At 40.3% G+C, this 23271-nt stretch overlaps 1 protein-coding gene across 2 annotated transcripts in view; it reads right to left on the bottom strand.

The window, feature by feature from the left end:
• The window catches only part of LOC141764573 (histone deacetylase 7-like), a 71616-nt gene that overhangs the window by 44647 nt on the left and 3698 nt on the right, over positions 1-23271 (bottom strand). Inside the window, exon 1 of one of the 2 annotated variants that reach the window (XM_074629899.1) lies at positions 7419-7845. The exons of the other annotated variant lie outside the window; for it this stretch is intronic. Coding sequence (XP_074486000.1) covers positions 7419-7437 — 19 coding nt within the window. The 5' untranslated portion in view covers positions 7438-7845. Of the gene's footprint in view, positions 1-7418; positions 7846-23271 lie in introns of those variants that run through there. 2 annotated transcript variants of the gene reach the window in all.

The following is a 23271-nucleotide window of genomic DNA, read 5'->3' as shown; positions in this document are numbered from 1 at the left end:
TCTTCCATTCTGAGCAGCGCATGCCTCAGACAGAGTTTCTTTTATTTGCAGATGTAGACAGTGCTTGGTGGCTACTGCTGCTTAAGTTACATTTAAAACAGTCTCTGTTTGACTCATTTATTCACTGTTTATGTTTGTTTACTCACTGTTATGGCCTTTACAAATAAGTCCATGATCCATTATCAACACGTCATTATTCATATCAGTCGTGTCAACATCGGTCTCTGAATCACCACTGTAATGTTATGATGACACATGTTAAAATTATATATACAATCTGAAATGATACATGTAGGAGCTGATAGCTGAAAGTAAAGCACCAATGTTGAGAAGTAAAATAAAGTAAGTAATAAAGTAGACTGTCAGTTTCCATCCATGGCTTTAAAGTTGAACGCTGTACTGTTACATAAGTACATTTGGAGGCAAATATTTAAAAGTGCTCTATACGATATCCAGAGCATTAATATAGCAGCAAACTATTTGCCATGTAAAGATATAGAGGAGTAATGTCTACCTGAGCAGAGAATGAAATCGCTCTGTGTGTGCTGTAATCCGAGCTTCTCCGCGCTTTGTTGACATCACCGGGCTGGCCGCACGTGCTTTTAGTGCATGTTTGTGCCCCACTGGCTAGCTCATATCCGCTGTTCTGCACTGCTCTCATACGGCAGTTACAGCTAAAAACGCCGTTCCGACCAACAGCGTTGTCACAGAAGCAGAAATACTGTTATCTCTGTCAGCACTTTCACCATAGTTTGCACTGTTAGCATCGATAGCTGCCAGCAGCCAGCTCACCGTTGTTGAAAGCCGTTGAGAGGCAATAGAAATGCTCCCAATCCCATATTTAGCACCTTTAAAGTGCCTGATAGCTGATTATGAAATGGAATACAGCCTGGATGACATTTTCATACAAAAATGGGAAAGTTTCACAGTGAGTCATTCAGAAATGCTGAAAAACAGATGTTCATTTTGCATGAAATTTAAAACAATATCTAACAATAACAATGAGGCTACTAATAGATGTCTCTCCCTTCTTATCTTTCCCCCTCACACTATTTCTACACTGTCTCTGCCGCCATCAGAGCAGTGCCACTGTTGGGTAGCGTGCAGTGGGCAACCTGCGGAAGTGCATTAAACTTGCATTCTTTCTAATAGCCAGCAGGGGGCGACTCCTCTGGTTGCAAAAAGAAGTCTGATTGAATAGAAGTCTATGAGAAAATGACCCTACTTCTCACTTGATTTATTACCTCAGTAAACATCATTACCTCAGTCGCTAGTTTCAAGTTTTCTTCAATACAGCATGATGTTCATTTAGTAAATTACGGTCCCGTTTGGAGTCAAATACACCATAAAGCAGGGTATGCTTTAGGGCGTGGCTACCTGGTAATTGACAGGTCGCTACCACGGCGTTGTCCGGTCTGGGAGTTGTCCGTGTTGGTCGCCTAAAAATGTCTTATTCAGCATTTGGTTGTACTTAGCTCCACCCTCTCATGTCACTTCTAGTTGCAAAAAAAACAACATGGCGACGCCCAAAAACCAAAATACTCGAGGCTTCAAACGTCCACAAACCAACGAGTGACGTCATGGTGACTACATCCACTTCTTATATACAGCTTCTTATATACAGTCTATGGTAGTATGTGAGTGCCACTGTGTGTGGGCCATTAGATCCCCTCATTAAAAACATCCCCACCTTGCAGTACAATGAGAGTACGTGTGAGATAATATGGAAAAGTCATCCTCAAAATCTCATCACCAGACACTCATAGAGACACACTATTATACAGAATCCCTAAGAGGATTTTAAAAACGGAAAGCCAGAACAGTGGAGAAGGGAAAAGACACATATGGCATACATGGGTAGGACTCCAAGGTGGAGTTTTGTGGCCAGTAGGGCTCTCTCCTCTTCCAGTCACAGGAAGCCAGTAGGAATGAGAGGAATGCAGTCAGGCAATATGGTGATGGAGGGAGCAGCAGTTGCAGGGCAGATTGCCAAAAAGAGTGAAAGAAAAGGAGGGAGTCGGGGAAAAGATAGGGAGGGTGAGAAGTGATTAGAGTGTGGAAAAGGCCGGGGTGCGAATAATTAAGCTGTACAATCAACATTGGGATGCCTCCAGAACCGCGGAGCCACACTCGCATACCAAAACAAACGCCCAGTGGCAGCTTTTGTGGGTGCAATGCAAGTGTAATTGCTCGCTCTGATAGTGACAGTTTGATGTGGATAACGTGCGTGACATTGGAGTCACTGACATTATTGTGACCTGTGGAATGTGTGGAGTTATCGGTCGACCAGATTTCCTGGTATCGGGTGGAGGCTGGGGGTCCGCAAACAAGAATTTATTTTTTACCATCCAGGGGGTCATCCTACCGTACAGACACACAGATGTACACACACATGCATGCAGAGACATGTAGACAATACGCTCAGACATGCACACAGATACACGCAACACAGCCATACATACAGCTGTCTCTGTCTCTATCTCTTTTGCTTTTTTTAGCTCATTGTTTTGGTTTTACTGCAACTTTACTGTTTTCATTCAATTTTGCTGCTTTCATCAACCCTGTTCCCAGCAGCCGGCAGGTTGTTTTTTTAGCAAAAAAAACTGTCTAATAAATCTGCTGTACACTACCTGCCTAGTACCAAACAGCAGACAAAGTTAGCGACTAGCTGGTGAACATAGAGGAGCATTTAGCAGCAAGTGGACGTAGTCACCATGACGTCACCCATTAATTTGTGGACTGCCATTTTTAAGCCTCGAGTTCAGCATTTTGGCTGTCGCCATGTTGTTTTTTGTAACCAGAAGTGACACGAGAGGGTGGAGCTTAGGAGAACCGAATATGAATTATCCTGAATAAGACATTTTCAGGCGACCAAAATGTTACAATTAACTTTCACGAACAGAAAAAAACGGAAAGGATTAAAGTTATAAGACGAAAACACGGACAACTCCCAGAACGGACAATGCTGTGCCAGCGACCTGTCAATCACAATGCATCCACGCCCTAAAGCATCCCCTGTTTTATGGTCTATTTGACTCTAAATGGGACCATAATTTACTAAATGAACATCATGCTGTATTGAAGAAGACTTGAAACTAGCGATTGAGACCATAAACTCATGTTTACAATGTTTACTGAGGTAATAAATCAAGTGAGAAGTAGGCTCATTTTCTCATAGACTTCTATACAATCAGACTTCTTTTTGCAACCAGAGGAGTCGCCCCCTGCTGGCTGTTACAAAGAATGCAAGTTTAAGGCACTTCAGCATTGGCTTCACTTTTCAGACCCAGGGTTATCCGCTGCTAAAGAGCCAAATCCCTCAGTAGTTGTTCGAGACCAAAACATGTTTGCCACAACAACTTTATAAGGTGATGATGATATGTCAATGTTGTTTTTTTCAGCTTAATTATTCCACTGCCCCAAAGTGACCCCAACAAAATTGGTTAATGTTGCTTTAAATCCCCAGTTAATGTAGAAAGTAGAAAAAGTTCCCACTAAACTAAGACTCTACAGATCATTGCCTTGTTGTGCACATAAAAGAAAAAAAGCTCCATTACGTATGTAAAACAGTGGTCGTGAAGTACTTGAACTCTGCATAATAAAAACCATTGCACGTGTTCAGGTAGGCCACGCTGAGCTCCAGCTATAGCAGCTGTGCGGTAACTTTGAACCGAGAAGGCGCTGTAGGCTGCTCGCTGTGGTGCGTATAGCTTCTAAAGCCTTTCCATTCCCAACAGCAAAGCAGAGTCAACCCACAGAGGGGATGAAGAGCACTCAGCACTCGCCTAGTTTCTCTGGAAACTGACTATGATGCTGGCAAGTGTTGCTTTACGACGCCTTCACACTCTCATGTGCACACTGGTGGAAAAAGGTCAAAACATAGAGTTCAGAACAGTGTGTGCCCCTTTGAAATGGTTTGTGACATGCCTTTTACTATACATGTCAATCTGAACAAACCTGCAAGGTGGAGATGATGGACAGTTAATGCTCTCTTTGAAAAATTCTTATGTTGTTTATTAGACTACAGACAAATTAAGATCTTTTATCAAGTGAAACGTCCAAATATAATAGGAGAAACAATACATCGTTGTGCCATTTAACTCATGGCCCGGATGAAAATAAGGAATGTGGAAAAGCCAGCAACGTATCATTATCATTAACTTTATATTTCCTGCTAAAAGAGGTTTCCATCTCTGTACAGTAATTTCTGAAACTAGTTAAATGTTTCTCCATGACAAAATCTTTCTGACAGTTTTTCCCTTTACAATCATGGCAGTTACATCTCAATTAGAGCAGATTCTTGCAGTGAAAGGACTTTTCCACAAGGGGGTGGTACACAAATAAATGCCTGCATCTATTGTTTGTTATCTAAACACAAACAACAGCTTGTTCAGGTGTAAGAGATGGAAGTGAACTCACTGTTAGCCGCTCATCATCAGTATCATGCACATCAACCACAAATGTTGAGTTCCTTCTTCATCCCTTTACGCAGCCTCTGCTGTGATGAAGAAGACCAGAGCGGACTTAATGAAAAGTGATCTGTTTTTAATCGCCATACTTTTACAATAAAGCAAAGTTACTGTACTGCCCTTCAGCTTTTTGGAAAATGTGATGGAACATTTACAAATCCAAGTCATTTTAGTGTCTGAAAGCAAAGGTGCATTTCAATTTTGATTAGACTGACAGTTTCAGAGAAAACTTCTCAAAAAGTCAGTGGTGTAGTTGAGGGTATACGCAGGTATACCGCCATTGGAATATATAGGAGAGTATACCCACTTCCTCCTCGGTAACCTACCCATGAACACCCACCTCATCAACGATCACTACACCACTGCCAAAAAGGTAACTATTGATGTAAGTTTTGTGATTAAAAGTTTTTAAAGACAAATAATGCTTCCTTTAAGATATTAAAACAGTTAGAGAAGGCTTAAACTTACTGTACACAAGACAAATGTCATGTCTTTGAAACACACAACATTGCTACCAATCCTTCTGTCTCCTCAGTCGACACCCACTAAGCATGACTTAAGACACTTTAGAGGGAGAGTTACGTCCCCGAGGGCCACTTCCAGCTGACTGTGACCTCTTAACCTGCTGCCCCTCGACCTTTACAAACCAAACAAACCCACAGTTTCATGATTTATCACAATGACAGAAATATAGACCAAGTTCAACGAGAAAGTTATACAGTTAGGCCGCTTAAACTGATTTCCCACTTTGCACAGGACATTTCTTTGTTCTCTTCTAATAAAATTGAATATGGCTGTTTTTTTTCTTGGTTAAATCGATTAATCATTTGGCATATAAAATGTCAGTAAATAGTGAAAAATGGCCATCACGAGTTCCTACAAGTCCCCATGATGTTCTTTAAATGTCTTGTTTTGTCCGATCAGTCCTCCAAAATCCAAAGATATATCAGTTTACTAGGGATGCACCAATCTGACTTTTTCAGTCCCGAGACCGTTAGCTATACCTGGGCTTTGGGCATCGGCCGATACCGAGCACTGATCCAATACCAAGCTGTATGCCTCACTGTGTGAAAGTGACTGGGATCATTGTTTTATGTGTAAGGCAACATCAGGCTTGATTTAAACATTGCTTTCCTAACTTTGTAGAACTAAATGTAACAAATAAATATAAATTTACTGAATTGTTATTTATCCTAAAATAATAAATTGTACACCAACAACTTGATAAAAAATCTTCAAAATTAGAAGGAATTAAAAAATGTTTTTAATTCAGCAACAAACTGGTCAAAACTTAAACAGGGAATCCAACTCCAGTATATAATGTATATAGTATATAAACATAGAATTGAAGTGAGATCGGCCCCATTACCACCCATACTATTTGAGCCAGTATAAGCCCGATCTCTGATCCAGTATCGGTGCATCCCTACAGACATTAGAGAAGCTAGAACCAGTATAGTTTTGCTTAAAAAATGCTTTACGATGAATCAATTATCAAAATGATTGCCCATTAATCTTCTGTCAATCAACTAATCGATCAATGGACTAATCGTTAGCAGGTTCTCTTTGCTGATAACCTAATTTTAAAGTTTTTTTAGTTCAACAGAGCATTTCTCTGATTTTAAGTGAGACTAATTTCACTTGTCGTGGATATGCAGACATTTTAAAAGTATTAATTGGATTATCCGATAATCTGAGGTACGGCTGAGTGATCGTGCTAAAACGTTGAATTCCTAGAATTTTAAAATATGTAAGTTTGGACACTGTGGATCTGTCCAAGGTGAGTCTGGATTCCTTAAGCTTTAAGTTGTTATCAGTATTAAACTCCCTAAAACAGTAGTTCATCACAGCATAAACCATGAATGTCATCATTACACCCCCATTATTGTTTTCAGAGAGAACACGAAGGACTTACAGTCTGATTTATTGCCCAACAAACCATATAGACGAGTCTCTAAAAATGGAGCAGCAATGCACGGGAGAGTAAAAATAGAGCGAAAGTTTAGTGTTTTGGGCGAGAAAGGCTGAGGCCAGCATTTCATCTTATGCTGCGAGATTTATGCACAGTGAACAAAAACAAGGAAGGAGGTCATGAAAGCTAAAACGTGCTATACAACGGGCTCTACTAACTTTTATACTGACTTTCTAATCATTTCCAATCGAATAAGAATATTTTAAGCATCTGGCAGTGGTGATGCGAGGTACAGATTTCTATTAAAAGATGTGTTTGTGAGAAAAAATGTGTTTGTGCACAAGCAAGATTTGACAATTCAAGCATGTCAACATATTTTGCTGTCCTTGCTTAAAAGCACAGTAATTCCGTATAGAGGACAGCCAATGCTGTGACAGCAATTTACTTAACTCTCTCTGTGTCAACCCAATTTCAATCCTTTTTCTGAACGCTCTCATCTCCGTCCGTCTGTGATCGCCTCCCTCAGCATTGCAGTGAGGGACTGTTGTTGTGCGTCTCCGTCATTCTTTGCACTTCAATACTTTTCCTGGACAGACTAGCACTCCAGGGTGGGTGGGTCTGTTTCCAATTTTCTCCCCTTCCCCGTCCAGAGAAACCACACTTCCAAAACCAAACAAATAAAACCCCAAAAAATAGTTTGTTTTTGTTGCTGTTGCTTAACACAATGTTCTTGTGCATTTTATATATGATTTTGTAAAGAGTAAAGCTGCTACACTGAATCCAGAACATACCCAAGCTTCTCACAGCTGAAGCCAAACAAAGCTTGACCATCTGCCGGTGTAGTAACAGTGAGGATGAACCAAAGCAACAACAAGAATCTGCGTCCACATCTGCAAAACTGCCATCCAAACCCATCTCTTCTAAAATACATGAAATACTGCCATATTCCTGGTGATATACAGTCACTGAAAGGACACATTTTTACACAGCTGTTTCCCAGATAGATATATTATGTGCAAATGTGCAACATCACCTACCGGCTTTGGGTGCTGACATCCAGTGAGAGGCCCCTCTGAGCTTCCACAGCGGTCCAGTCAATCACAGAGGCAGCGGTCAGACGGGCGTGGAGGCACGGGGAGAAGATAGATCCTGCTTTGACAGGGGAGTGGTGGTGCTGCAGCGCTGGAGCCCGGCTGTGCACTGACAGACAGAGGGAGTCACACTCAACTGCCTGACACAACCCTCTGACTTTACTGTGTCTGCACTTCCTCTCATGTGAGTTCTCTCTCTTTCTCCCTCTCTCTCTCTCTCTCTCTCTCTCTTTCTCTCTCTCTCTCTTCCAGAGAAGACACAGTTGCTCTGCCCTATCAGCCCCCTGTAACTTTTTGTCAGTGCTGCCCCGGCACCAGAAGCTCCGGGGATGTAGGGAGGGAGGGGGGGTTGTGTGTGTGTGTGCGTGTGTTTGTGTTGGAGAGAAAGAGAAAGAGAGAGAGACAGATTGTGTAGTCACTCGTCTGACAGACAATAGCAGGAAGTGTAGCTTTAGGATGCACAAAGTACACAGGACCAAAATAAGAAAAGCTGCATCGAGCATTGAAAGTGTTAAAAGACATATTCACTGCAAAAATGCAAAATATATTTGTCTAAATTACTAGTCAAAATATCTCATAACACCTAATATAAGACACAGTCACCTAACAAGTAACATTCAGTGAGACATAGGGACTTGGCGTTAGGCAATGCATCGTGAATAAGTGAAACAAATACTTTTGAGCAATACAGGCTTATTATGACACACTTCCTAATACTAGTGAAATATAGCTCAAAATGAGTTTTCCCAGCTAATTTCAACATCTTTTTAGTTTGAAAGGCCTTAATATTACATCTTATTTCAAGGAATCTTACCAAGCTAAATTTCCCTTGTTCATTGGCAGATTCTGTTACTTAATACAAGCAAAACCCCCTTTCATATTTTTGAAGTGAGCCCAGTAACTTCGTGAACTAAAATCAACAAAACAAGTTTGTCGTTGTCTCTGATTTGACACCATATAGCATAATTTATATAGTTTTGTAAGCTAAAAATGTGAGATGAAAATGGCTCTAATGCAGCTTTTAAAAAGGCAGAAAACAAATCATTAAAAACAAACCAAAACTATTTAATAAGAGTTTCTTCTTCAAATATAATTAATCACATTAATTTGTTTAAATTATGTGTTAATTTATAAGTTTATTTGTAAGTTGTTTCAGCAGGAGGGATAAATGTGAGAAAAATGGGTAACTTCTATTTTCTTTCCTGTACTTGTGAGATAAACTTCTGTCCTACAATTCAAACCCAGAGCGTACATGGCATGCAGCGTGTATAAAACATTTATTTTCTTTACTAGTTACGGTATTTGAAGGCAGCCGTTGGCTCATGGTGCTTATCAAATGCAAATAGTAGCACTGACCCAGTCAAGCTCTTACTTCTGTGTAAACACACAAATTGAGCATTCAGTGTGATTACTTACACACTTACACTACTAACACTTATTTCACCCGGCAATTACATTTCAGCCTCAGTGACATTAACAAGGGAGAAAACAGCCCGGATGTTGGTGATTTAAGAGAGTAAACAATTCTATTGCAGATTTTATCTCTGCGAACATACAGATAACCGGCCTTTATCATTCTTGGTTGTATATTACTGTGAGAAACAAACCAAAAAACAAACAAACAAAGAACAGATTGTAACTCTCTGATTTAAATGGACGTGTTTTCTAAGACACAGTGATTCGTGTAAATGTACATTTCCCCGGAAATACGGGCGGAAGAGACGAGTTACAGCGTGTGGTTTTCTCACCACTGAGATCTGTGACGGAGCCGGAGATTCATTCATATAAAACTACAACGTCAGAGAGCTCGAACAGGCTGAACCTGTGTTTGGATGCAACATTACAATAAGTCATGATGGAGCGCATGTAGTCAACATATGTTGAGCCATTAAATGCATACCCAATTTTGTATTGTAGTCCAACAGCTTTTATTATTTAGAGGAAACATCTTTGTCTCTAAACTACTGTAAAACCTTTAAGAATTTTGAAAACATAACCCCATGAATACATGATGGTCAATATCCTAATCTGATTACATTTTTTTAAAGATTGTCCAAAAAGGGATGCAACTTACGATTATTTTCATTATCAATTCATCTACCGATTATTGTTTCAATTAATCCTTTTTTTAAAAACATTAAAATGTAAAAAAATAGTGAAAAAAGTCCATTAACTCTCTAGAGTCTACGGTCAAATGTCTTATTATGTCCAACCAACAGTCCAAAACCCCAACATATTCATAGTCAACATTAACATATATTGTTATCTATCATATATGACAAAGAATAGCAGCAAATCCTCATATCTGAGCGGCTGGAACAAGTGAAAGTTGGGCATTTTTGTTTAAAAAGAAAAAAAAAAAGACTGAAACAACGATTTGATTATCAAAATAGTCGACGTTTGACTTATCATTTCAGCTCTAATCAAAAGCACTATCATCATATTACAAAAAGTCATTTTGACGTTGGATTTTCAACTCAATGTCAGTCAAAACACCAGTAAAGTTTGTGTGTCCATGTAACACAGTAAGCTGGTGCAGCACCAAACCAGCCTTGTACAACATAATCCTGGTGTTTGGTAGTAACATGATTGCACTGTGAGAATATAAAACCTTTGACAGCTTGTACGCCTGCATGCTTACAGGTACCTAAAACCATGGTTAAAATAAGGCTTAAGTAAATTTGCTTATTTTCCTTTTGTACATTTGATTAAAACATGGTCACAAGATCTAGATCTGATAAAATACTTAGTCAGATCTTCAAATAGTTTTTTGCAAATACATTTCAAATAGTTAAGTTTCTGTTTTTTATACAAAAAAAGTTAAAGCATGGTGATGGGAACACACTATTTTGAATACATGTAACTCAATGACTGTCTTTCTATATGATGTCAAGATCTGTGCATGTTGGAATCCCCTAAATGTGCAATGATCAGTATCATAATCATGTTATTATCTTTCATCTGACCCACCACAAACCTTTCAGCAGACATAACAATGCCACAGACAGACATAACACAACACACATTTAGTCCTGTTAAGTTGAATTAACCTGCAGTTGGTAATAGAGAGTGCATGCTCCGTGTTTTTCTCCGTCTGTGGAAGAGAAATGAAGCTAAAAAAGGTCAACAACCCTCCTGACCTCAACTGCTGTGTGGTCTGGCTGCCTCCGCCACTGCGCTAGCAGCTATGGATTAGCTTTCTGCTTCAAATGTAACTTCATCCTTTGGGAAAACATACTGACCAAAGGAAACTCATGTTTGAGGGTTATGACCCTTTGTCCCCGTGGCAAGTGAGAGTTAGCTTGCCTCGGTCTCAGTTTCTCCTCAAACAAACTTTCTGAGTTGAGGATTGTGATGTGCAAATTTCAAATCTATAAACAAAAGATTAAAAGTAACAAATTCATGGTTGCTTTTATTGTATTTTTGCAAAAGTGGATGCATGTTCTACCTCATTAGAGCATGAATTTAAAAAAAAGAAGCTATTTTCTGTATTTCAACATTTTCAATATTTCCACTCAGCCACCATCAAAGCGTGGGTTTTAATATGCATAAAAGGAACAATCTGCGTTAGATGAACCCACTTTTTCAAGCCCTGTGCACACAAATTCCTCACAATGCGGTGTAATCAATGGGAGTTCACAAGGCTGGGAGTTGAGTTGATACAAATTGCGAACCTGTTCCTTTTGGAGCCCAGAGAGGAAAAGGAGACAAAAAAAAGACGTCAAAGCTGATAAGAAGCAGGTTAGGAGTCCTTGAGGAATACAATGGGATCTGCATCATCTGGAAACGTGAGGTGCACGCAGGCCGTTAAAAGTCCCGAAAGATTAGCGTGAGGAGGAGCAGTAGGAAAGGGGGGGGCGCCTTTATCTGCCAGAGCAGTCGAGACAGATCACAAGAAGAGGAAAATACTGGAAATGTCTTATCAGCATGCGAATGACCATCTTTTTTTCCATTATGCGTTTCAGCTTATCTGCTTTATGAGTGCCCCTTGTCTCATTCGCGAGAAAATGTTCTGCTCTGTGAAGTGAACAGTGTTACAAAACAACTTGTTTCCCTCATGTTCACCTGGGTATCATTTGAATTGTTTGATGATTTGGTAATAGTGCAGATGCAACCAAAACAATACTTTTTTGATGCCAAAAGCTCTTAGGTCTCAAACTTTGTCTAAACACAAGCAGGTGTGCAAGAACGTTGCCTAAAAATAGTCTAAAATTGGCATTTTTAATAATCCTAATATGGAACTGTCAAAAGAATAAGGGTGACAACATTTTTTTATTTTCGTTATTGTCAACAAGGGGTGTTGCGATATCGGTATTTACAATAACCTAGATATTTACATATAATAATAATACACATATGATAATATCGTGTAAATAAACCGGCACCTCTTAAATCATTTTATATATACAGTTATGGTAACAGACTCTCCGTCCACCTTCCTACACTTGTATTTTGAGTGTAATTCTTTTGAAAAGAGACAAAACAAAGTTAAAGTTAAATTTGACTGATAGCATTATTTGTTTTTTTCAAATTTTCTAGATGAATGCTTTTGCCCATACTAACCATGTAGTGAAAATCTGTCATCTTGACAGCCCCATTGTCAACAAATCTCACGAAAAGGCCAGAATCAGCAATGCGATAATCCTCTCAATACTTTCTGACTTCACTTCCCTGTCTGTGGTTCTCAGTGCATTGGTTTCTACAGAAGACGTACATTTTTAAAAACAGGTCATCAATATAAATTATGATTTCCTTAGACAGCTGGGCACTGTAGTTTTGTGACAAACCTCACTCAAACAGGAGTGAATAGTGCATTTGTTGGGAACTATTTTCACCAGCGGATTAATACGCATTAGATGGTCTTGTGAGTATTTACGGCAGCAGGTTGGTGTTCGTGGAACAGTCACCCAGTGTTTTTAATAGTCTTTGGGAAACAATGGACGTCTGTGACTAAGAGGATGCTATATCAGGACATAGCTACACAAAAAAATCTTGTTAGTAGTTAATCTTCCATGGTATTCGTTGACAATAGGAAAAATACAGAATTAGGGCTGTCAATCGATAAAATATTTAATTGCGATTAATCGCATGATTGTCCATAGTTAATCGTGATTAATCGTACCTTTTTTATCTGTTCAAAATGTACCTTAAAGGGAGATTTGTCAAGTATTTAATACTCTTATCAAATTGGGAGTGGGCAAATATGATGCTTTATGCAAATGTATGCTTATATTTATTATTGGAAATCAATTAACAACAGAAAACAATGACAAATATTGTCCAGAAACCCTCACAGGTACTGCATTTAGCATGAAACATAATGCTCAAATCATAACATGGCAAACTGCAGCCCAACAGACAACAACAGCTGTCAGTGTGTCAGTGTGCTGACTTGACTATGACTTGCCCCAAACTGCATGTGATTATCATAAAGTGGGCATGTCTGTAAAGGGGAGACTCGTGGGTACCCATAGAACCCATTTTCATTCACATATCTTGAGGTCAGAGGTCAAGGGACCCAGTTTGGAGCGTTATTTAGTCTCCTTTGCGAAAAGCTAGTATGACATGGTTGGTACCGATGGATTCGTTAGGTTTTCTAGTTTCATATGATGCCAGTCACTCTAGCCTTAAAACTGAGCCTGCTACAACCTAAAAATCACAAGTGGCATTAATGCGTTAAAGAAATTAATGCCGTTAAAACGATTGGCGTTAATGTGTTATTATCGCGTGGACCTATACAGCTTACAACCAGACCCTTCCTTTTAGTAAATAAGATTACGAATCTGGCAAGAATTTCAACTTTTTCACTTTTTGACACAGTGTTAAATACCACAACAACAAAATAACTAACATACACTGTTGCTTCCAGACCACAAAAGTGGACAACTGATACGAAGATTGCGATGACCTCTTGAAGAAACGCACCCACAAACACACTGTGTCACACACTTCCGAGAATGCTGAGCGGCGAGCCGACCCGTCTCTGGCGGGAGGAAGGGGGAGTTTCTGAAAGGTCACGGTTGTTCCAGCAGACCAAACACTGGCTAATTGCTTTGTTGTTCGTCGTCGGTGCCTGTTTTTGTGTTCTCCTTTGTTTAGCATTCCCAAGTATATTACCTGAGCCTGTGGCCAAAAAAGATGTGGAGGACGGAGAGGGAAGTTTGAGGTGGGGGGAGGTTGAAAGTATGAAGGCAGCGGTTGCACGGTGGATGCCGTGATTAGGCCGTGAAGGAGCCCCCCGTCTCTCAAGCTAAAAATAGCAGGAGTAAGAAGGTGGTTATGGGACCCATGGGGGGAGGACCGGAGGGGACAGGACGAGCAGGGACCGCAGTAATTGGCGAGAGGCAAACAGCTGGGGGAGTGGGGGGGCTCGACTCCATGCAGCTGTACTCTGTCTTTCAGCCTCTATATCCCTCTCAAACTGTTACTTTGCCTCTTTCTCTCTCTCACACACACACATAGCAGGAAGGAGAGTAATGGGTCCCTGACAGCCCTAAAGAATGGAAGAATGTGCAACATGAGGCAAGGCAACAGCTGTATAGAGGGGGGGACATGAGGGTGGTGGTGGGGGGCGGTTGATTCACAGAATAGGGGCGAGGTACAGCCGCAGAAGAGATGATGAAAAAAAAGGGGGGGGAAATGAGAGTTACAGTATGTGGAGAGGGGTGGACGTTTCTGGAAGTGGAATCAACAAATTTATCGGTTTATGTCAAACGTTGGTCTAAATCAACCCCAGACCGTCCTGGCTGGGGCTGAGGGCCACGGCAGATGTTTTGCTCAGCTGTTGCAGAAACGCTCCGCTGTTGGGTGGATGTGCCTCCGATTAAGTGGGGCTCTCTGTAATGAAACAGCCTTGGGAACTTGAGGCTGAATGAGCAAGGACGACAAACTGCAGATCCCTTATGTGTATGTGTGTGTGTGTGGGAGGTAGTGGAAATAACATGAAGTCACCCTGGCTAAGAGGGTATACTGGCCATTCAGTTTTGGGCTCTGTGCTACATCTTCATTATGTTAAAGCTGGCAAAAATGATGTTCTTTTACGTACTTATCCACATGAATTTACACCTCGACACTTACACGAGCTGTTAACCACCTATTTGAGGCGAGGCCTTGCCAAGATATACATCTGTACGTTATGTTTTCTGTGTCTTTGTCACTGTATTTTTATGCTAGAAAGCATCTGCATGTGGTTTATCGTGCCACTCCCATTTTTTTTCCAGAAGACAAGCTACATTTTTGTTCAGTGTACGCACATCGAGGAGAGAGAAAATAGCATGAAAAACAGCAAAACCACAAACTAGCATGAGATACAGCCAGAAGACCACAGCGCCACACATGTAGAGACACATGTAGAGACACATGCAAACACATGACGCAGATGTGCAGAAGTACTTCGCTCAGATTTAGATATCATTCAACATTAATTTTTATGTCCTTTCTTTATGTTTTGATACACACTATCAACACACACACCTGGATCACACTCACACACTGTTTAGAGAGGTTTTTTTTTTTTTTTACTTCTGAGGCTTCACTTCTTGTGAAATCCCCTCCTCCTCCTCGTATCTCTACCGAAAATACCACGCCGCCGTGGTTGTAGACGACACTTATCTACTCATCTCATCGAAAGTGCGTTTGTTGGTGTGTGTGTGTGTATGAGATCAAGTTGTGCAAGGGCTACATGTCACGATGCACCTGTGTGCTGGCGGAAATGTAGCCCCCCCTCACCCCCCCTCCTCCATCACCACAATACACACACACACAATTACACATTGGCCACCTGTACTGTCTCTTGTAACCTTAATACTTGAGTTGTTGAACACGTTCTCACTGCAATTGTGTCATTTGTCACCACTGCACGTTGTTTTTCTTTTATTATGTGAAAGTTTTTGTTAGACTTTTAAAATCAAAAACTTTAATATGCGCCCTAAAGGTGGTTTTATTTAAGATTGGGATATCTTTTAGAAATAGGCTACTTTTTGCCAAGAAAATCTTAACATTACTACAGATATTTGAAGATTGAAATACGGACATAAACAAATATTGTGTACAATATTTCTACAATGGTATATGATATTGTTCAGCCTGTTCTCATTGCCAGGGCGATAAATATCAAGGCTTTGTCGGCTTTCGGTACCGCCGCACAAGGCACCCTTTAGCACCAGTATGAAACTCACCAAGCGTTCCATTAACTGCAATGTAAACCCAGCCGCGTCAATATTTAACGCTGTATTCTTTACGAATTTAGTTCTGAAAATAAAGTGGCGCCAAGGGGCGTGATAAAGCGACGGTATGTGACGAGTTGGGATGAGAACGCGTTGTATTGTTACATAATTAATTTGAAATATGACAGGATACTATCAGAGTATTTCAGGGGAGTGTACTTTACAACTACACAGTGTACATTTGTGCAAAATGAATGAGTAGTAATTTTGTTTAAAGCGGCTATAATCAATATTCTTTTAATCAACAAAGGATCAAATGACTATGTGTATGTGAAAGGTTTCACTCATAGTGATGAACCCAGTAGTTTAAAAAGTGAAAAGACACACTAAGGGCGGGAGGGACGAGAGGTAGATGGGTCAAAGGCTTTCATCCAGGAGACCGCTGCTCGTGTCCTGTGCGTTAAGTTTCACGTTACAATCAGATTATTGTTCGTGTCCCGTGTTCACAATGTTCAGTTTCATTTTCACTTACAAACGTAGTAGTTTTAAGCCCAACCATGTTTTTTTTCCTAAACTTATCTAAGTGGTTTTGATTCCAAAAAGAAAGCGATGCCAAGGGGCGTGACAAAGTGGACATATTTGACAAGTTGGCATGAAAACGTGTTGATTTGGCTTCAGCAGGCAGCTGTTTTCAGTGGAAAAAGCTAAAAAAGAAACACCACTGTTCACTACCTGTCAAACACCAAACAGCAGATGGACAATGTTAGTGACTAGCTGGTCAACATTGTGGAGCATTTAGCACCTAAAGAGCAGATATTTCCCTCAGGAGTTAGTGGAGACTAAAATGGCGCTGAAAAGAAAGTGAATATTGGCCTTAGGTGCTCCAAATGAATGCTCATGTTGCTCTGTTGAATGTGTAAATCAAGTTCACAACTTGAGTTTATAACTTGTTTCTACTGCCTGCAATCTAAAACATCAGTTATAACAGGTTTAGGAATTTCGAAGAAAAGTTTATTTGAAGATAAAGTGTTCGTCTGATTAGACAAATTTTGCATGCGCCTGCAATGCATCTCCTATCCCCCAAATTATTATTTTTTCTTAATATAAAAATTACCCAATCAGATTCTGTCTATAATAATGACTTTTACAGCCAATATTTTCTTCCTTCTCTGTTATCATCCCTGTGTGAGATGTGTTTTCTGTTGTCTGTCTCTGTGTTGTACTGTAAGTAGGCCAGGGTGACCACAGGGCCGGTGAGGAGGTCGACAGGTGTCCCCCTGCCTCCTCCAGCTGTGATCAGAAACACTTTCTGTGGTTTTTACTGAGAAAATGCCTCGCTGTCGCTGCAGAGGCGTGAATACGCAGCTTCAAGAGCTGCTCACTTTACGCACGTTCAAATTATATATCTCACACGACAATGAGCATATTACACAATGTAATATATATACAGTACAGTCATCAGCATCACATTATACCACACTCACATGATACATATCCACCCCACAGATGCATACAACCATCATAAACCACACACCAACACACTAACACACACACACACAACCACGCGCACACACACACAGGGCAACATTACCACTTTTGACCTGGTTTGCACGGCCACCGTCCCCCAGCAGAGAAACCCAGAACAGACAAACTCGTACACCAAGTAGCACACACAACATGAAACATGTACTTTGGTTTATCCACATCACACATGTGGCTCATTTTACAGCACTGTTCTCTGTGCTCACACATGTCTGTGTGTCTCAGTCAAGCCCGAGAAGTTAAATGTTCAGGAAACCACAGAGACACTCGGCTCAAACGCCACACAATGACATTTAAGATCATATTCTTTCACACGCACATAATGAGCACATACTAGTCAGGTGGCTAAACCTTTCTTCACCATGCCAACATGCTGACAATGACAATGTGAACACACTGATGTTTAGCAGGCATAATGATTTATCATGTTCACCATCTTAGTTTAGCAGGTTTGAATGCTAACATTTGCTAATTAATTAAAGACTAGGGATGTCACGATGCCAGAAATGTAATAGTCAATACTAATACCAGTGAAATTCCACAACACTCGACACCCAATTCGATACCACGGTAACAAAACAATAAATCTATTTCAACATACACTCCTTTATTAACGTTTATATACTGTTTTTTTGCAAATTTATTATTAATCCCCGATGATCCGCCTCAATTTTATCGTCAAAAACAAAATTTTACATTTTTCATACATCGATTACATTTCAACACATTATGATAACCTTATAATTTACCTTAACCCAATATTAATTTTTACTGAATAAAGCTTGAACACATCACAATGCAGCCACCGTACTTTAGCTATTGGCTCCTTTACTTAGCTGCACACCGGCTGCTAACAGCTAATGTTACTAGCTCTCTTCCTGCCGATTTCAACACGGATTTGTTGTTCACGATGTAGAATAATCAGGGAAAGTTACTATCGTCCCCGGGACGATGGGGCACGGTTAGTCTCGAGCCCTGATCCCCGGTACGTATGTAAAAACTCTCGCAAGATGGTTAAGGTTAGGCATTGACCTCGAATGGTTAAGGTTAGGAGAGGTCATCGAGCAGCGAGTCTCAAGAGAGTTTTTGCAGTTTTTTTGCAATTTGGGGGTTACCTTCTCGACACGACCCATGAATCCGATAACAATTTTAAGTATGGACCAAAGTGGCGCACCGACTGACCATGCCATCCCTTGAGCCATGCCACTTTGCAGCTAAAAATGTACACAATCAATGTAAACAATGATCAAGTAAAGACTAGACAGTATTTATATACCAAATTCACAAATTTGCCTCAAAGGTGCTTTACAACATGTACAACATATACAGCACCATCTATCCTTAGACTCGTGGTTTGGATAAGGAGAAACTCCCGGACAGAGCAGGCAGAAAAAAACAAGAGTAGAGCTGAGTGATTGGTTCTTGTTGTAGATTTGGATGACGTCTGTACAGTTTACATACAGGGTTTCACTGTCAGACAACAGACCAGCTTCATACACTCACTGTATGGTGAGATCTGTGTTAAATATCATGTGGTAAATCAGCGGTGGAAACCATGTGAATCAGGTGAACTTTACTGCAATCAACTCGTTCTCAGTTTCATGATTCAACACTGAAAACTTTCACTTCTTTTCTAAACATCAAGGTGCGAGACTTAAAGTAACAACTCATTTTGGTACTACAGGGACTTATCAAACCTTTGGCTACATGAAGTGACAGTAAACAAATAGCAGAAGATGCTGAGAAGATTATTCTGTCCACCCGTTTCCATCATGTCGTGAGAAAAATCACCTGAAACCTTTCAGTGTGTCACTACAAGCTGTTTTTAACTCAGGTAGGATTTTACCTAAACTCACAAATCAGGTTGCTGAATTTGTTCTGATTAGAGTAGATCCCTTTTCCAACCATTATTCATGTAGTAATATTCTGCTGTGCATGCAGGACTTTTTTTTTCACGGCAACGTCCTACTTCTGATTCTCACAGATACACACATTTAGGTCTGGTGCAGCCAGTCTAATGCTGTTCCAATGGATTATCTCAGGCCTTAAATGCCTCGCTCAAGGGCACACTGGTAGGAGTTGAATGAAACCAGTGACTTTTCATCTGTATGCTACTATGCAGTTTTAGGACCTGAGCTGGAAAACACAATGAAATGAAGTCCAACCCGCCCAAAAAATAGCATGTGATGCGACGTTTTCATCCCAACTCTCGCTTTGTCACACCCCTTGGTGTCACTTTGGTTTAGGGCAACAAAACCACTAATAGTTAGGTTTAGGGAAGAACTACATGGTTGGGCTTATTACGTTTGTACAGTGAAAATGACACGAACAAACAGCTGATTGTATTGTGACGCACTGGACACAATCAGCGGTCTCCTGGATGAAAGACTTGTTTGTTGGACTCATCCACCTCCCCTCCCGTCCACCCGGTGTCTCTTTTTGCTCACTAAACTACGTCAGCACACTCTTGGCGCACTTTCTTAGAGCGTTTACTGGTTAACATTATAGTTAATCGAACATCCGTTGCGTTTCATAGCGGTGCTAAAGGGTACTGTGTGCGTCAGTACTGAGCGCCGACGGCCGTGACAAAGCCTCGGTATGTGACTCCCTGGGAATGATAACGGACTGAAGCAGATAGATAGATAGATAGAAAGATAGACTGACTTTTCTCCCGATTTATGACACATTTTCACACTTTTCACACAGTTTCTGGCACTGTACAGCATGTATAAGCTCTACTAAACGACAATAGAGCTACAACAAATGTTGTTTCCCGGTGGAAGAGATGCTTGCGACACAGCGTGTCTTTGCTCAACGCAGAGAAGAGCCGTCGTGGCGCGGCACAAAACGTTGGAAATAACGGGTTTCAGAGCGCAGCCGTGTCGTTGTCACGTTGCATCAGAAAGGACCTTCAGTGAGTGAGAGACGGAGAGCGAAATGGAGAGTACGAAGAGAAAGAAATACTTGAGCAGGGGCAAAAAATAAATGAATGAATAAAAATTGAGCCCCCACACACTTTTGTTTTGAAATCCTCCCTATTGTTTTGGGGTCTTAAGGTTGGCAAGTATGTTAAAGAGTTAAGAATAATCAACATAAAGCAACAATAGTGTTCAGACAAATAGCTCATACAAGAACACAATTGTGAAAAGTGTGTGCTTTTGGGGGGTTATGTGTTCTGGGCACAGTTAATCAGTAGATTTGGACTTATACACAAATATATATATTTAACTTATAAATATCTCAATGAACGTAAAACTGCAGTTTAAGTTAAATCTGTGTTTTTTCTAGCTCACCTTCGAAATAAATCAGCATTTCTTCCAACTTTCCACCTTAACTCCATGTATAATGAAATCAGGGCTGTTATGGGAACCACATGACTAAAGTGGCTAGAAAGTGAATAAACACTGTGGCATGCTGCATATGAATGTGTGTGTGTGTGTGTGTGTGTGTGTGTGTGTGTGTGTGTGTGCTGTACTGAGAGTATAAATATAGGGCACGGGAAAACACGGAGGAAATGTTTGGCTGTTAATGTGACTTTGCAGCCATTATTTTCCAAGGAGAACACTTCCTTACTCACACACACACACACACACACACACACACACACTAACACACTGTCCCCTTCCTTTTGCCTGGAAAGTAAGAACGGCATGAGAACAACAGCAATTTTAAAAAAGCCGAGATGTTTTTCTTTCCTCTTTGGAACAATGTCCAGCTCAGAAAAGAGGATGAAAAAAGTATAAAAAAGGGGATGTTTCTTTTTTTCCACATAAATCAGCCAGCTTTGTAACAATAAACAAAACGATTATTCACACTGCGGCCCCCTTGCACCGAGTCAATCCTTGCATGCAATGCTACCGTTAACAGTGCAGGAGTGACTTACGCCTCCCTGAGTGCTATACATCTCAGGATCTCTCATAAAACGCAGGTTTATTGATGTTCTGTATGTATGTATTTTCTCTCTGTCTCCACCTTTCAGCTCCGTGAGAGCAGAGAATGTTATTTTGCCCCATGGAGGGCCGGAGAGTAGAGAAACATCCACGGGCCATGCGGGCGTTCCTCACATACTGAACCGAAACCACATGGCGGGTTCAACCCTAATGATATTTGGATGACTCTCATAAAGGGCATCCAACAGCCAATCTAGATAAGTGGGCACAGAATCAATAGAAACGAGGAAAAAAAGGCTCCTCTCTCTTTCGCCCTGCAGGCTCACACACACGCACACACATGGACACTCAGTGCACATAGCATGAGCTTCACATTACTGATCCGACTGCGTCGCTCTTTTGCTTTGTCTTCTGGTCGTGACTGACTGTTTAGTTTGAAATAAAACTCTCTCTCTGTCTCCGTCTCACACACACACACACACACACACACACACACACAGACACAGACGTACGAGAGATATGCACACAGAAAACAACACGCCCTTGTTATTACTGGAAAGTCACAACTGACATCCCCCTGCAGGCCAACTGTGCCAACTCAACAGTCGGACCCCAAGCTGGGGCGCGAAAATAAAACACCTCTTACTGTGCCAGGGGCATTCTTAGCAAAAACATACAGTTACATTTCATACAGAGGCCGCGGCAGCGGTGGAATGTAACTAAGTACGTTTATTCAAGTACTGTAAGTAAACTTTTGAGGTACTTTACTTGAGTATTTCCTTTTTATGCTTCTTTATACTTCTGATCCATTATGTTTTGGAGGCAAATGCTTGTACTTTTTACTCCACTACTGTACTCTGCAGATTTATTAATACAAAATATAAATCAACTAATAAATTATGATATATTATTATAGGTTAAACTGTCGTTTCAAATGTTTATTTTATTGTGAAGCATATTTTTCCCAAGATAGCAAAACATACATTTCCATATACACATATAAACAAACATAATGTCAAAAGACACAAGAACACTTTTCAATAAATAAATAAAATATATATGATAAAATACATAAATAATAAAAACAACAACAACAATGATAATAATAATAATAATAATAATAAATCAGTAATAATAATGACTTTTATAAGTTAAGTTACCCAGCAGTATATAATGTAATCAAAATTAGCTCCACGTTTACCAGCTACAACATTAAAGGGATGAACACATTTATGCATCAATAATTATAATCTAATAATATATATATTATATTATTCTGAAATGGGCCATTCTGCATAAGGAGTACTTATATTTATTATAAATATTACTTTTGGTGCTAATACTTTTGTACTCGATTGCAGGACTTTTACTTGTAACAGAGTATTTTTACACCGTGGTATTACTACTTTTACTCCAGTAAAAGATCTGAATAATTCTTCCACCGCTGGGCAACGGCCTATCAGTGTGCACATGTGCTGCAGTATCGGCCTCTGATAATATGAGGGCACCACCCGTCAGTATTTATACCCCCATTGACAGAAATAAATGCATCTGAGGAGAGGACCACCCTATTGTGCTTGTACACTAGTGCCACTCCACAGTGTGTGTGTGTGTGTGTGTGTGTGTGTGTGGACGTCTTTATCTCATGACTAGACTCTGCCTCACCCAAAAAACCAAACTGCTATTACAAGAAACTGACCTGGTGTGACCCCGGTCACTGAGTGCACAGTTTGGTTTACAAAGAGCAGCCAGAGGTGACATTATATTTTGAATTTGTGCATTAGTTTTAATCACACCTTTTGTCGCATTATGAATGTAAAAAAATGGACGACCGTGACATGTTTTTTTACATTTTAGCATCTGGAATCAGGTTCTTATTGTGTATTTATTGAAAAAGAACTTTAAAGCTGCACTTGGGAGTGGCCAAACATTGTTGTGGCAAATGTGTTTAAAGCTAAACTGCTTTGTAGAGCTGAGGGGCACTGCAGACCTCTTTATGAGTTTGTCACTACGACGAGCAACCTACAAGTGCAGCTTCAAAGGACATATGGAATTAAAGAGGACCTATTATGATTTTTTTCAAGTCCATACATGTTAATGTTCAAAAAACGCTTTGAGCTCCTACTCTCTGTTGTGATTGGTCAAACGAACAAAACTCTTTGGACTCTGCTCCAGCTTCACTCGTGACCACAGGGGCGTTTT

This window comes from Sebastes fasciatus, chromosome 1 (genome assembly GCF_043250625.1).
Source record: "Sebastes fasciatus isolate fSebFas1 chromosome 1, fSebFas1.pri, whole genome shotgun sequence".
In the NCBI taxonomy this organism is placed as follows: domain Eukaryota; kingdom Metazoa; phylum Chordata; class Actinopteri; order Perciformes; family Sebastidae; genus Sebastes; species Sebastes fasciatus.
This window is presented reverse-complemented; position numbering and strand designations above follow the sequence as displayed.